The 15,759-nt window shown below is 43.9% G+C and overlaps 1 protein-coding gene across 7 annotated transcripts in view; it reads left to right on the top strand.

The window, feature by feature from the left end:
• The window catches only part of LOC144937974 (ras GTPase-activating protein nGAP-like), a 585,198-nt gene extending 570,157 nt beyond the window's left edge, over positions 1-15,041 (top strand). For all 7 annotated transcript variants that reach the window (XM_078865638.1, XM_078865636.1, XM_078865637.1 and 4 more), the window contains 4 exons: positions 946-1,068; positions 2,062-2,264; positions 4,761-4,842; positions 6,289-15,041. In XM_078865638.1, the coding sequence (XP_078721764.1) occupies positions 946-1,068; positions 2,062-2,264; positions 4,761-4,842; positions 6,289-6,459 (579 nt within the window). In that variant the 3' untranslated portion in view covers positions 6,460-15,041. The remainder of the gene's footprint in view (positions 1-945; positions 1,069-2,061; positions 2,265-4,760; positions 4,843-6,288) is intronic.
• Positions 15,042-15,759: the final 718 nt, after the last annotated feature.

The raw sequence follows: 15,759 nt of genomic DNA, 5'->3' as shown, positions 1-15,759 counted from the left end.
TATAAATGCGCCTGTATCCATGGCGCTCTGGGTGAGCCACCCGCTGTTATTTCAGCCCTACGGCATTTTACAAATTTGCCCGATCCTTGTGGCCTGGCCTTGAGCACCAAACCCTCACCTCTTCTGTCCCACTCATTTAAACCTGCTGTGCGCCCTACATTCAGCATCGTTGGCCTGACAGTTATTGATGCCTTGCTTGTTTTACAACCAGTGGTGGTAGTGGTGGCAAGGGCTGTGTGTCTGCGTGTGTGAGTCACACCTTGGGGAGCGCTAGTGCAGTGGTTAGCGCACTGCGTTAGGAAGCTGGCGACCCAAGTGACATATATCTGAATTAGTCCTGGGCCACCCCTAGGTCGACTCAGCCTCAATTGAGTACCTCGTGCGATTTGTGAACATCACCACTAGGTAGACAAAGGCGGTCAGGGGTGGTGCTGGCTAACCATCGTGTGCCGTGCCAGCCTTCATAGGTGCTCGCTAAAAGCACATGCACTTACAGTCTATTATCGCTCTACGGGGGATCTTTGTCGTTTTGTGCGCCATACCAGTGGTGTCAGAACTTGGATGCTCGTTCATTGGGATTACTGAAAAAAAAATGAGCACATGGTAAGGCCCCACTGAGCTCTATCCTGTAGTTCTTTTTCAGAAGCAACCTGGCTTTCACAAATGATAGCTCAACGAAGTGGCTTATCATGTGTAAGTTTATTGCAGCCACCGTGGCGCGCCTATTGTTGACCATCCCATCGGTGGTCGACAATATCTCCCACTTTATGGGGAAGTCAACGGCGTTTGTCCTATGAATAGACCCACCCCCGACCATAGCAATGTGGGATTTCCACCACTGGCCCTGGGCTGTACAGGGGAAGATGAGCACCAGTGCTCATTCTACGACGCTCATTCGAGCAGGAAATCACCGCGTCCATTTTTGTGTTGTTGCTGCTGCTGTAGTCACTCGACGGAGCCCTGTCCCCCGACGAGCGCACGGCCGCTTGGCTCATCAACATGCTCAACCTGGAGGACGATGCCGACAAGCTGGAGCAGCTGCGCGAGAGCCGGGAATCCAGCGAGAAGGTGCCCAGCAAGCACCACGAGGAAACCGTTTTAAATATCCCTCTCAGCTGTTCAACAGCTGAGCTGTCGAGCAAAAGGCGACGTTTTGGCCGTGATGACCTCCTGACCTCTGTAGGTTAAAACAGTGTCTGTCACTGTAGCTCATTGGGTTCAGTGGCCTCAACTTGGACTGGATTGTTTTACGTTTTAAGCTCTTGCTGACTATATGTAAAATGTTATAATATTAAACAATAATCACGATTTTTAACACAAGTTTTAACAATTACGTTTTCTGGAAAACCACACAATGAATATTATTAAATATTTTCCTTTTTTTTGTCTTCCGTCAGTTATCAAACCAAAAATATCAGATTGTGATGCAATTATCCCATATGGATTTATAAATCATCTAAATGTCACAGCACCTCTGAGGCTATGGGCACAATCTACTGAGCTACAGAGCACTGGGTGGCAATGACCACTTTCAAAAAAGTGTATTGTATAAAACGTTTACAAGTTTGTGTCCTAGTTTATTGCAAGATTCATAACTGTATGAGGAATAGAATTCTAACTAAAGTAGTCAATACAAATCGGATTCAGCTGTTAATCAGATTAGATAAGGACACAATCAATTTAGATTCTGATTGGATGGGGTTTAACTTGACGTACGGTAATTAGATCAGACGAAAACTCGACCATGCACCCTAGTATCTGTGCTTGTGTCTTCCGAGAGAATATGTGTCTAGGAGTGTTTACATGCTGAATAGGAATAGCTAACTGAAATTGGAGAATAGCTTGCTCCAAATTTCACAATTGCCATTAATCACTCATGGAGTGAATGTGTACTATTCGTTGAGTAATAATTTAACATTATCCTGAAAGGTTTTTTGTTAATGAAAAGACACGGAAACGTTCGCTTATGCTAAAAGAGGCATACGTGTGCATCTCTGCCATGCCTACTCGTGCCAGGCGATGCATCGTTTTGTGCGTGCGTGTGTGTGCCCATGGCCGCAGTACGAACAGGAGATCGGGCGCCTGACCGACCGGCTGGTGAGCGCAAGCCGGCGTCTCGAGGAGTACGAGCGGCGCCTGCGGCGGCAGGAAGACCAGATGCGGCGCATGCAGCAGGAGTACCAGAGTCGCCTGGAGGAGAGCGAGGAGCGGCTGCGGCGCCAGCAGGACGAGAAGGACTCGCAGATGAGGGCCATCATCGGCAGGTGACCGTCGCCCCTCACGCCCACGTCTTGTGTTCCTGCCGGTGCACGGATGGCATGTAGTCCCCAAGGGGGGGGCACCGTGGCGGATTGCTCGACTCGCCAACACGTCTGGGGTCGACTCAGCTGGTCCTTCATCCCATGAGTACCACTCTGTGGAGAATGCCGAGAGTGGAGTCTAGGCCCTGTCATAGCAATGTTGAATTTTCTTCCGCTGGCTCCAGGGTTGCCGAATGAGATGAGCAATACTTCTTTCACCGCAATTCACTTAAAATTTAATTTAAAATAAACAGTAACATTTTCTGGGATTATTGAGCTTTGTGCCTTGAATTTAAATGGCACTAGCAGTAACAGGTCTGCCCATATATGCATATGTCATATGTGTCATATAAAATACAATGGATGTTTGATAAAACCCCAACCAAATATTACTTTCGCTGTACCGGGTTGTTGAGCATATGTACTTAAACTGCCTTTTTTGTGTTCAGAAACAATACAATTGATCTCTGCTCGATTTAAGCCATTGTTTATAGCATTAAAAGGGCAGTGAAGCAAAATCCAATGTTCTACTCTGCTCCTGTGCTGCCAAGTCTGTCCCACCGCCTTCGTCGACCCGCATTGACCAGCGTATGGCCAAAACAACCCCAGCAACCTGCGCAGACTTGGGGGGGGGAGGAAGCCCTCGATCAGAGCAAGGCAGCACACCGACGTGAAAATTCGGCTGTTGTTGGCGCACGACGGCGCATAGAGTTGTTGAACCAGGCAGAGTTGTTGAACCATGCGGTTTCCCTCGTGTGCCATACCACTCGCAGCCTGGTGATACAGTAGGTAGACTGGATATTAACGTCTTGGCGGTATTCTTTGGGTCTTTCGGTAAAGTCACGTTGATAAGTTCAAATAAAATAACAAAAAACTACGACGTTACGATCCTGATGACGACCGCTTGTGTTGCGATCGAAACATCGTAGTTTTGTGTTATTTTCTTTGAACCTATCTACATGAATTTTACCGAAATACCCAAAGACTATGAATTCGTGCAGTGACGAAAGCTTTAAGTCAAGTATTGGCGGTACACTGGTGGTGCGCGGTATAAAATATTTTTATTACAATTTTCGCAATCATTATTTACTTTCCCGCAATTCGCAACCCCCGGTCAGAAAATCTTGCGGGTTGGTGGTGGTGGCGGTGTGTAAAAAACAGTTCTCGCGATGTCAAAGCAGTTGGGAGACAAATGTCGGTTCAAATGTAGATTTTAGGCTGTTTTATGAGACCAATATATCCACATCCAGATTCTTGAGTGTCATCTCCTCTTGTGTCCGGGTGTTCTCTGGGTACTCCAATTTTCGCCCCATACTACACATCAAAACTAATTTAAAGCACTTGGCCAATCACCTTATTGTAGGACCATCCAAAAACAAAGTTTAGAGAATCGATTTATTGGATAACTTGTGGACAGTTATCAATGTTCATGTATTCCTCTACATTTGAAAGTTAAATATTATGCATTAGTTTTTTGTTGTCTCCTTGACATTGTGTGACATTCATTTTCATTCTCTGAAATACGCATTCAGTTATCTTTTTTCCAACAAAAACATCAAGTTATGAACAGTCGCTGGGTTTTACGTGCCAAATTTTGCTTGTCAAGCGAAGATGATGTCTCTGATGAATTTTCACGATTGCGTTCGTGTCGTGGGAACGTAACAAAGTTCCTCGTGAACAATTGGCCCAGATGATGCACGACTCTCTTATCGTGTTTGTTTACGTACTCACGAGTGAATTCAGAATTTCCCGAGAGGGTAATTAATGTTATACGAGTGAGCAATTTTGAAATAATTTCATTCCGCGTCCATAATTGTATAGTTGAAGGCGCAAGGGGATTAATTAATTCATTATTTTCGTACGACATTTTTCTATGCAAATGCTACACATCTTGCAGTATGTACCACAAGCTCTCACTGGCAAGTGTGTGAACACATATACACCCAGGCACATACGCAGGCACATACGCAGGGACACCCACATTCGAACACCCACATTCGAACACCCACATTCATACACGTTGTTTGCATCCAGTACATCTATAAAACACTTGTGTGCACACCTATACATGTATACTTATGCACACTGGTATTTCTTTACGGGCTCACCCCCATGCAAATACAAAGATACTCCTGTATAGACTGTTGAGGCAAGTGCTGTTACCGGGAACCTATGAAGGTTGGAATGGTACACTAGGTGGTGTACCATTCCCAAAAGCACATTTGTCTCCCCAGTAGCGATGCTTCCACTACTGCAGCCAGTACTCATTTGAGGCTCGACCAACGACTGGTTCAGATAATTGTCACCAGCATTGGCCCTGAGTGGGAATCAAACTTGTGTCGCCGGGTTGGTAGCGCGGTGCGCTAATCGCTGCACCACCACTCCCACTCGTCCTCATGCACACCACACGCACGCGCGCACTTTAATGTGGGCTCTTTGCGTGGTGGTGTGCTAACCTAGGCTGATGGTGGTAGAAGACCGGCTGAAGCGAGACTGTGCCGATGTGCAAGCAGACTTGGAAAACAAGCAGCGGTGTATGGAGGTACTGTACGCCCCACCCCAGGGAGCATTTTTTTGGTGGCAGCACCACATGGGAACGCTTGCACAGTACGGACGTCGCCATTCCTGTCTACGCCTGAGGCAGCCCGCTCGGAGCGAGGTTGCTGTGTGGGCTTTCAAACAGCCTGCATTATTGCTTGTCGTATCCTCCACAGTTTTGGCTGCACACACAGTGGCAACGCAAGTGCTGTTCGCAAGTTCCTCGTAAACCACCGATGATGGCCATGGTTCCAGTTATTCCTGTTATCAATAAAAGTATGTTTAATACCAAGTTATTTTATAATTTCATCCTTTTCACAGAGATTATGAACCGTTCCACGTATTACACATTTCACTTTTATTGCAGTTGCATGGTCGATTTGCCAATGGCTGTGTTTTTCAGTTGCCCGCTGGGAATGTACCATTGGCCCATAGTGGGTGTGTTGTGAAGCTAATATCATTAGACTGCTGGAGGCATGCATTGCTAAATCGCAGTGCATCGGGAGAGCACGGGCTGCCATGAGACACACAAAGCCCTTTGGTAATATAAAAGTGAGGCAGTCTTAAGTCAAAATTTGAGGGAGTCCAAGGATCATAGAGCCAGACTAAACATGCAACATTTCTTGAGGGCCGTGTCAGACGTTCTGAACTATACACATGATTATTGGGTTTGAGCATTCATGCTGTAGGCATAGAGACTCTGCATTTTATTCATTTTGGTCTGTTTAGCATTCAAATTGAATACACCCAGGCTGAGTGGACCAGCTTAGCTGGATCGTTGTGTATATGTCCGTGTAGTGGTGAATGCGATACACTGCAGCCCTAGTTTAGGGTCTTTAACCCAGGCGCAACCTCAAGATTCATTGGCATCTGAATTTATTCTGGGCTTCCTTTAGGTTGACTTGGCATAAATTAAGTAACATGCTCTAGTATATCCACTAAGTACAGGACATTGTCAGCTTTAATCGGTGCTGCCTAGCAGCATGGAACCCTGTAATCTATATAGTAGGGGTAGTCTTTTTTTCTGTGAATGTATATGTGCGTGTTGTGTGCGCATGGTTCACATAATTAGCACTGTTATCCATCACCGGGAATCAAACTTATGCATCCGGGTTTAATAGCGCAGTGCACTAACCACTATTACTGGCCCTGTGCCTTCCCTTGGGTCGTCTCAGCCTTAAATGAGTACCTTGTGTAATGTGTAAACATGAGCAGTGGGGAGACAAAGGCGGTTTGTCGTGGTGCTGGCCCACGCCGCTGCCTCGTAAACTGTGCCGACATTCATAGGTGGTTCGGTTACAGCACTTGCCGCAGCGACCCGTGTGTATTGTATGTTGAACTTCTTTCGCGCCGTACGCATACACATTACACCTAGCCTCACGCAGGTGCCGTGGTGGTGACGTCGCTGAGTTGCAAACGGCGGTTGTTGTTGTCGTGTGTCGCGTGGCAGGACAAGCAAATCATTTCGATAAACATGGCCAACCGGCGGCTGGTGGACGCCGTGACCCAGCTGAAGGAGCGCTGCCACATGCAGAGCCGTAACGGCCTCTCCCCCGCCGCAGCCAACCCACCGCGCCTCTCCATCACGGAGACGGGAGAGTTCCGCAACAGCAGCTGCTAGCGGAACCCTCGGCACGCGCACGCGCGCACCACGGGACACGAGTCAAAGAAAACCTTGTGCTCGGCAAAGATTGGAAAAGTTTGTGTGTTTTTGCAGTGTTCTCTTTCTTGTTGTTGATGTTTTCTTCTTCCTAAAATTATAAACATTCCAATTGGACTTCCTCCTTTTTGAAAATGCGTCCATTATCATTGCAAAGTTAACAGCACGAGAGAGAGGAGGGAGAGGGAGCAGAGGAATGAGTGGGCTGGAACCATCTCATGTGGACACTCGGGCTACAGGAAGTCGACTGACAGTGCCGCCCTCTTGGCGACACCTCGCACCTCCACTCCAGAAGAAGGGGGAAGCCTCCGACGCCGCCGATGGTGCAAAACGAGGTGACGGGCTCAGACACAGAGCACCGACGAGGGTTCACGCACCAACAACTCAGGAACACAAGTATGAGGGATCAGTAATAACCAGTGCTGGCTTCGAATATTTGAATTCCTAAATGCAAATATAACCAAGCATCTCAATTTGGGTTAGATGTTGCAAAGTTCAGAAAGTCAACTGCTGAATACTGTACGTGAATTCGATTTTTTTTTTGGAATATTCATCCATAGATTTCAAACGTGTTAAAACCGGTAGGATGCATGCGATTCTAATCTCCTAAGTTACGGAAAATGTGCGACGGAGTTAAATACAAACATTCAAATGTTATTGTGACGGGAATCTGGTGTGGCTTCATTGACAGCTATTTGTACGTGTGCTACGCTGGTGGTGGCGTACGCGTGGGCTTGGGGTGTTATGTGAAACGTGAACCAAGGCCTCTCCAGAACGTGCGTGCACTGAAGCTCACTGCCAGCTACCAACACTGTCGTGTTGCGTTTAAACGTTATACAAGCAATTTTATTATTTCATGTGTTGCGTCAGTGTAGCTCGTCAAATAGCCACAGTAAAACTGAATGATTACAGAATGAGATGAAACTTAAACTTAATGACAACTATTATGTAACTACTAAATAGTAATAACGTATTCTATTTCTGACAGTGAACACAAATTATTGGACTGGAATCAAGTGCAGTGTCCGATAAGTTAAACAGACCAGTTGTTAACTAACACATGCCGAGAGTTGCTATTAAAATGTTGGTGGAGGGACATTCCTGTGTGGCACAGCAGTCTGTGTCGGCAGAGCCAATGTTTAAATACAAGGTTCATCACTTGCCAGAATTTGCCATCCATGGGCATATGGGTGCCACTACTAAACTTTTGGTTTGAGTGCCTGCTTTATTAGGGTATTTAATACACAGGGTGATATCTAGCACGACTTAGCACAGCTAGTAATAGGCATAAGCACAAATGCTTTGGACACACGTGCGTGAGATCTGGATGTCTTCGTTGCTTCTAGAAACACAGACCAAACAGATTAGGCTATTGCCTTCCGGCGCCAAGGGACCGGCTCCAGACGTGACTGTGGCATTGATGTCATGGAAATTCTTCCACAAAAAAACCTGAATGATTGAACAAATAAATTGGTAGATTAAACAAGACTGGGCTGTGTGTCCCTGTAGGTCTTAGAGCTTCGATTGACAATGACATGAGACAAAAGGGTTTTTTAATTCCACGTAGAAACAAGAGTCAGCATTCAAGACCAGTACAGACAATCTCATAAATCAGTGCGAGCTCCATTTAATTTTGAAATGTATGTTAATGTAACAACACTGTTTAATGTAAATTGTCTATTTTACCTTTTTTAGCTTCTTTAATCAATTAAGCCTACCATCTTTAAGAACACAAAGTAGACTTTATTCAGACATATCTATTAACAATTTTCACTCAATTTTATCTCGTGTCCTTATTGATTTGTGTCTGTTCTATGGTCGAGGCCTAAGCACAGGTGGTCATCTTTGGCCTTTGTCATGGAGCTCTGCTTGGTGTTGATTTCATCAGCAACGAAGGCACAGGAACGGTGATGAACCGCAACCCGCGAACGCGTGTTGTCCTTCCCCCATACCTCCGATTAGCACGGTTGGCTACGCATTGTGCGAAACAAGTTCAACATACATACGACGCGCGTTCCTTACTGCCCATTGCTGCCATAGGTATGCATTTGAGACTATGCCAAACTTATTTAGCTGAAAATTGAGTTTTAAGTTTACATTCTAATGGTGTTTCCCTTTGGGGTCGAGATTGTTCACCAGACGTTGTGCCGCCCATCGCTCGATCTAAAGTCGAGTTGCAATCAGTAAGAACTTAGCCACATGAGACCACAACTTCCCTCGTGTCCCTCATCCCACTGCTCAACTCTCCTGTCTCTAGATTTGGCATTGCCCTCAGTCATGTGCGTTGGGTCAACAACGCTAAAGAGGTCACTGCAGCTAGGGCCGATGATGTTACCGCTGTTGCTCCTGCTCCTGCAACGTAGGCCCCGCGGCCTCATTAATAATTAATCAAATGCTCGTGTGCAGTCCCAAGTGTTGCATTTACCCATGCAGAAAAAAAACATTAAAAATAGCCTTTTGGCTATCATCTCTATTCTTCATTAAATAGCCCAAATTGATAATCATCTCAGGAAAACATACATATGACTTGCTGCATTATACTTTTATTTTTATTTTATATGTTGCTTCAATTCAAAGTGACATTATTTCAAAATTACCATCATGCATGTATTGTTCCTTTTTCAAAATTACCCGTGTGCTTCAACTATCACAATGGAGCCACCTACTGGCAGTTTATTGCATTGCGACCACGGATATCGTAGTAGCAATGCATTTAAAATTAAGGCCTGAGTGCGCATGCCTCTTAGATAGAGTACGGGGCGATGTGCACAGGGCGATGTCTGCGTCGCCCATTTACCGTATCGGTGCGGCAAGGCCAGCCACCTTCCGTCAACGCTGCCTCGTGCCGCAAAGTCTATCCCCCACGGGTCTGGTTTTCTGGGGCCCTTTGTAATGCCATTTCAAAAAATGACGCCCACCTCCTGTTGAGTCCATCGGTGTTTTTCAGGACGAAATCTATATTACATTGAATATCTGTACAGCGTGTATTTTAAGCTGTCAACTGAACAACACCACACGTAAGAAAAATTGGTACAGCCATTGATCTGTTGTGTTTCTTCCAAAACATGACTTTTTACAGGGTTTTGGTTTGAATCGTAAAGTGCACGTAGGCTGTTGTATCATAGAGTTGGTTGGGCCCGAGTGGTGGAGTAGAGCTTATGGTAGTCATGCTTGCAATATCGTCGTTTTACTTTTACCTTAAACTGTTCACACGGGTTGTCCGTGAAGTGGCCTACTGTGTTGATTCGATGCCCTAGGCTACCACGTGCTCCCCAAAGTCAGCTCTGACTTCGTCTTTGTTCACACTGTGCCTTATTCAGCATTGCTAAATCATTTCTTATGTATACTCACATGGCCTACGCATATATTTTTTACACTTTGATTTACTGAATAATTTACAGAACGGACAAGTGTATGTTCCATGCAGTGGAAATGCAGTCAATCTCTTGACCATGACTGTCGTATTTATGTGAATTGTATACAGTGTAATATAAAGCAGTGTATTTTAAGCATCGTCTTCTAGATATGAAGACACTTGTAGGCTTAATGAAACGATGGACATTCCTGCTTTCCCACCGTTTTCAACTAATCTATGAAGATGCATGGTCTATGATTGGAAACATCAAGTACATTTGACCAGCCGCTGGTTAATAATTGGTCATATTTGTTGGCAATGTAATGCAACGGAGTAAATAAATGTACAGTTCATTTAAAGTATGCCAATAACCAAAATTAGATGTGAAATGCTAATGGCTATTATAGCAGTTCACTGAAGCAACAACTTTTACACGTCGCATCAACATTTATTTCCTTTTTAATCAGAAATAGCACAGATATACAAGTATTTACGGAGTGTGTAGTATACTCCAGGTGGAAAGTTTTCATGAATTGGTAATATGAGAACCATTGACGCTGAAATATTTGTTGATAAAACCCCTTTAGCTGAGCGATGATGGAGACAAGAATATGATTTGTGGTTTATGAACAAACCAACAGAGGGCAGCTCAACTTGGGTCATTCTATACGGAACATTGGAGAGAGAGAAAATGGTCAGTGCTGTTAGAGTTATGGTAAACAATACATTATTTGAACAAGCCCTCACCTTACGCTCTGGATCGGCCTTCAAACATAAAGTTGATGCACGCGGAGTGCAAGGCCGGCTGTCTTGGTCCTGTGAAGGACCGTGTCGTGAACACGTTTGGCCCTTCGTGATTGTCAGAGCAGCAAGAGGCCATTTCGGCCGTCTTGCCGCAGGGAGGACCACGTGTGGGGTTGTCATCGTCTCCCCAGGGTAAACAATAGGAAATTAGCAATACACAGTAAACACGGGACTTGAATACCTACATAATCTAAAACAAACTAAAATAGAGAATGTATAAGTTACGGAATATCATCCAAGAAGTAGTGTTTACACAATTCTTTGCGAAGAACGATGGGACGTCGGCGAATAACAGAAACAAGGCTTCGCATTCTCTCTGCATAATTGTGAATCTTTATCAAATAATTCTCAAAGCTGCATTATCACAGCTTGCTCCGTGTTGAGGGAACAGGAAGTGACGCGAATCACAACCCTCATCCTTCAATCCGCATTTTATCAGAGAAGGGATCGTTAAAGGGAATGATGACTAACGGGTGGAAGGATGTCACTTTTCCTTCTGATAAAGAGGCTTGCAGATTCCACTGCAATATGTTCAGCAAGATTACTCAAACGATGGCGGTTTTCTTGTACGTGTAACCGTGCTGATGTAAATGGTTTTCGTGTGGGAGGGACAGCGATTGCCTTCAATCGCAAATCTCAAAAATCAGCTTAATTGCTCGGTGTGCCTGTGTTTATCGGGGCAGGTCAGTGTAACACTCCTTGAGAAGATAATGCTCGTCAGACGCGTAATCTAACAACGTCCTGCTAAAGGTTGTGCAACGCGAATGCATGGTTATTAAGAGTGCGCTGGCTCGTAAAAGGAAGCAACACTGCAGGAAAAAGTCGGTGGGAGTAAAGTACAATGACAACCTTGACGTTAAATAAATCACGCACAGCACTGCGACATTTTAAACCCGTGAATGCATTTAGCAGCCAAACGTAGTGACCCGCAGCATGCCGCCCGCTGTGGCCGTAACAAAATGCTTCTTCAGTTATGCATCCGTGCAAACCGTGGAAGTTGTTTACCTTCCATCGCTTCCACATCGTATTTGCCTGCTCCACAATACGTGGCAAGGAAAGAGGCATGTTGGCTCAGAGCTGAGAGTACGCGTGAACGTGCACGGAGGCCTTCAAGTTATCACTGTTTGGAAACTACTGATAGGAATTGCAAAAAAAATCCCCGATGACTAATATTTAGAGCGTCAGCATTTAAAGTTATCTGGTGTCATTTCTTGAAATTGTTCTATTACACTGAAAAGATTTTTTGATAGGTATAATTATGAACAATTTGCCAGTGAATGCATCCAACTTAAAAAAAAAACTTTCCATTTCTTGAAGCATTAAAATACCGCACCAGAATAAACTTACAAAACTTGGCAAATATCAACTTTCGTTTTAATGATCTGAATATATGCAGAGGAAAGCTGATGATGAACAGTTTTTATGAAACAATATTTTCTTTATACACATTTAAAATGTACATGTATTTTTCAAAATGTTCTAGTGCTTTGACGAAAGAGGTCCACCTGTACTTTAAGCAATTCTTCAGTAGCATTGTAATCACTGGGCCTGAATGCCCAACTGAGGTTAATTTGGCTGGCAACGCTCCATAGAGCCCTGCACCCATAAAGTGACGTTAGCCCACCCGTGCCATCTGCTTGCAGTCACTAAAAGCATCTCCCGACGGTACTTGCGAAAGAGAAACCTTCGTTTTAGAGTTTGGACAGTTAATTGTCAACACTTGAGATAAATTCCCGCAGCTGCTTAATATCGGTGGTGGAAAATAGGGTTCGGTTTCATCACACGCATTGTCTGCCAAATGAGATTCAAGTAGCAAAACCATTGTAACTTAATCGATTGTACTTGAGTGCGGAACAGGCAAAACAAAACTGGGCTCCTCTCAATGTGCCATCCCAGGCACAACCACACGCCATCTGCGGCGCCCTGAACCCACGTGTCACACTGGGCATCGTCACACATGAACCAGGATTGTGAATTGGTGTTTCTTGGTAGGCTGGACTGGAAGATAAGCACTTATAACTTTCAGAAACAGCTGCACCGTTGTGTAACCCGTAGTTGGTGTCCTTTTTTGCAAATGGATCAGTTATCCCTTTTATATAATAATGTTGGCAAAATGTATGATTTTTTTTATAAACAGTAGTGTGGTTTTTCAGAACAGCATATTTATTAATGGTATCAATATATTGGAACTAAAAGACGCATAGCAGTGGTTTTTCGTTTTCTGAGAGCTTACACAAGTTACATTTATGAACACACCTATATACCAATCTGATACATTTAATGAGGTTTATTGAAATTTATAGCACAGTATGATGGTAAATTATAAGCCGTTTTTTTGTAAAAGTTGTTTGAACTGGAGATAAATGTGCAGAGTCCTAGTACTTTTGTAATCTAACGGATTAAGTCCGCTAGTTTAATCTTTGCGTTTTTACATTTGTTATTGGCTTTAAACAGAATGTTACGTACACTTAGAGTAGCTTTCAACGAGTTAAACGGCGAGCAGCAAACGTGCACGATGGCCTCATTTGAACTCTCTCCGGATAAAGAAACGTGGTAGCTGATACTTAATATCCGAATGTCATTCCCATGTGCAAGTCCATATTGAAAGCAACAGTGGTGGATTAACCGTGTGCAGAGTAAAAAAATATATAATCTAGGAATGTATATATATTACATTTCTGCAAAAAGAAACCACCTTTATCATCAAAGGGTGCTCTTTCAAATTGCAAATACAATTGTTAAATTAATTTGGCATACGTCAGAATTCACTCTTCTTCGGCTTCAAGGAGAGAGCCAATGGTCTAAAGGTGTAATTACATAGACGTGTCAGTGATTCCGTTTAGACTGCCACGCGTGTATGTTCGGGGCTTTCTGCATCTAACCACTTGAGATGTATACGTACCGACACCTGCATACGCACAGCATGATGGGACACAGGGTAGGGGCTGGATTCTATGCTCACTGTGTGTAGAATGTTTCTAAAACGCTTGACCAGGTAAACTAAATACATTATTAAAAATAAGAAGATAAGAAACCCTCTGCATAAAGAATACATACTGCAGATGCGATTACGAAGAAATGAATACAACCTTAAAACCGAAAGTCAGCATGTATGCAGAAGAAATTGAATTACAGTACTTGCATACTGGACCTCGCATTTAATGATAGTCATATGATTTCCTGGTGGTTATTCAATAACGCCTAACATTTTACCATAATAGATGCTCTAAAAAAAGTGTAAAGCTATAAGACCTGTTAACTTTACAGCTGTACATGTATAGTACAACGTTGATTGACCTGCTTACATATTTTATTCGAACCGCTTGAAATATAGAGGCCCCTAGCATATATAGCAGATATGCAATTTCAAACGTACTGACACATACCTTAAAGCCACCGCCCATAAACCGGTTACCTAAACATTGCATGAACCATGACTGCAGCAGCAATAAACTGCAATAACATCACTCGTCGAAATCCAGACTGGGATTTTGTGTAATGTCAAATCACATTGGCAACATTCCATTTCGTAGACAACACTGAATAACTCCATAGGCGATTTTAAAATAATTGTCACGCTCGGCTCCACTACACAAAGGGAGTTAAACTTAATCAACGTTGCATTACACTGACAGCATTTTCACGTAGTCGGCATAACTGTGCTCGCTAATATACCTAAGGAAAAGACGAGGATATGTATAAGATTACATGCAAACTCTTGAGATGAGAGCAATGTGGCCCATGAACTTGGTTGTGGGGGGGGGAAAGCATTGTTTGTGAATGTACGTTTGCCTGTGTTAACGTGGCAATAGAATATATCCAGACAAAGTGAAGCCTTATTTGATGACTACGATATGTACAGCATTGGATCACAGTGTGCGTGCGAAGATGGGTCATTTCTATAACAACCCTTGTACAGCCCTTCTTTAACCTCCTGAAGTAGGTTACATTGTACAGAACACTTGTTTAAAATGTTGCTATCTTATACTTCTGACGTTGATTTTAACGGCAATAATAGTATTTAACTCTTATGCTGCAGATCAGCACTGGCACAATGTACAGTACCAGAATTTATATTTCTGCTGATGGCTGAGTATGGTAGCATAAGCACACGTTGACATGCACTGTATATAACCCCATGATGGAACCTTTGGAACTTGTATGAGCTTGTCAGACGCCACAGAGTACTGCAGGCTTCTGAAATGCATTATCTGGGACTTCCATTGAGAGCTGGCGAAGCAGCATCTCGGTATAGAGAAGGAACGTGCTTTAGATGATTTACCTTGCACATATGCAAGCGGGTATGTATTAATTTCCCACTTTATCGAGGTATGAGAACTTGTACAGATGTGGTATACACCGAATAAAAGTACATTTAACTTTATCACACTGTTGCCCGTGTCGGTGTGATGGCGTTCGTGTGTACGGCGCGTGGTCGAGGTGGATGAACCACAACAGTTGAGAGAGGTGATCCAAGGGTTTGTCGGCTGATGACTTCGCTTCGGTGCCGCTGGTCAAAGGTCCCGATTGCCCCTAGAGCACGCGCTTCATTGTTGTGCTCCGCCGTGCAGTCAAAGAACGGTTCAGTCCAGTGAGTGTTCTTCACTCAGAGGGGGGGGGGGTGGAACTTTCACCGATAAGACATCATCATTGTGTGAGGGCCGCCACACATTTGAAACCATTGGGGGTTTTACAGCAACACGATGGTGATGTTAGGAGGTGTGTTCACCATTTGGGTGTTAGGGGCCACACTAAAGACCACCAGGAGCCGCCAGTGACCCACGGGCCTTGCAATGAGGAACTCTGGTTTAGCCTCAGCATGTTCATTACAGTATTATCATTCATGGTCATAATTTGATTCAACAATCGGTTTTGTGTTTCATTTTTTTTACCAACGTGTTTGTATTGTTTTATCATTTCCGCTTTGTACTTTTCCTCCCCTTACTCCCCTAAATGTAACGAAGTATAATGTGTAGTGTTCATGAATCGTTCATTATTGATTCACACGTATGCAATTGAATGTATATTTCTGTGCAGATTTCAATCGTGACGCAAGTTGACGTTCCCCAGGAAACATCATTTTTCGAATAAAAAGAAACAGC

The sequence above is a fragment of the Lampetra fluviatilis genome, chromosome 20, assembly GCF_964198595.1.
Source record: "Lampetra fluviatilis chromosome 20, kcLamFluv1.1, whole genome shotgun sequence".
In the NCBI taxonomy this organism is placed as follows: domain Eukaryota; kingdom Metazoa; phylum Chordata; class Hyperoartia; order Petromyzontiformes; family Petromyzontidae; genus Lampetra; species Lampetra fluviatilis.
Note: the sequence above shows the minus strand (reverse complement) of the source record. Positions and strands in the feature narration are given on the sequence as shown.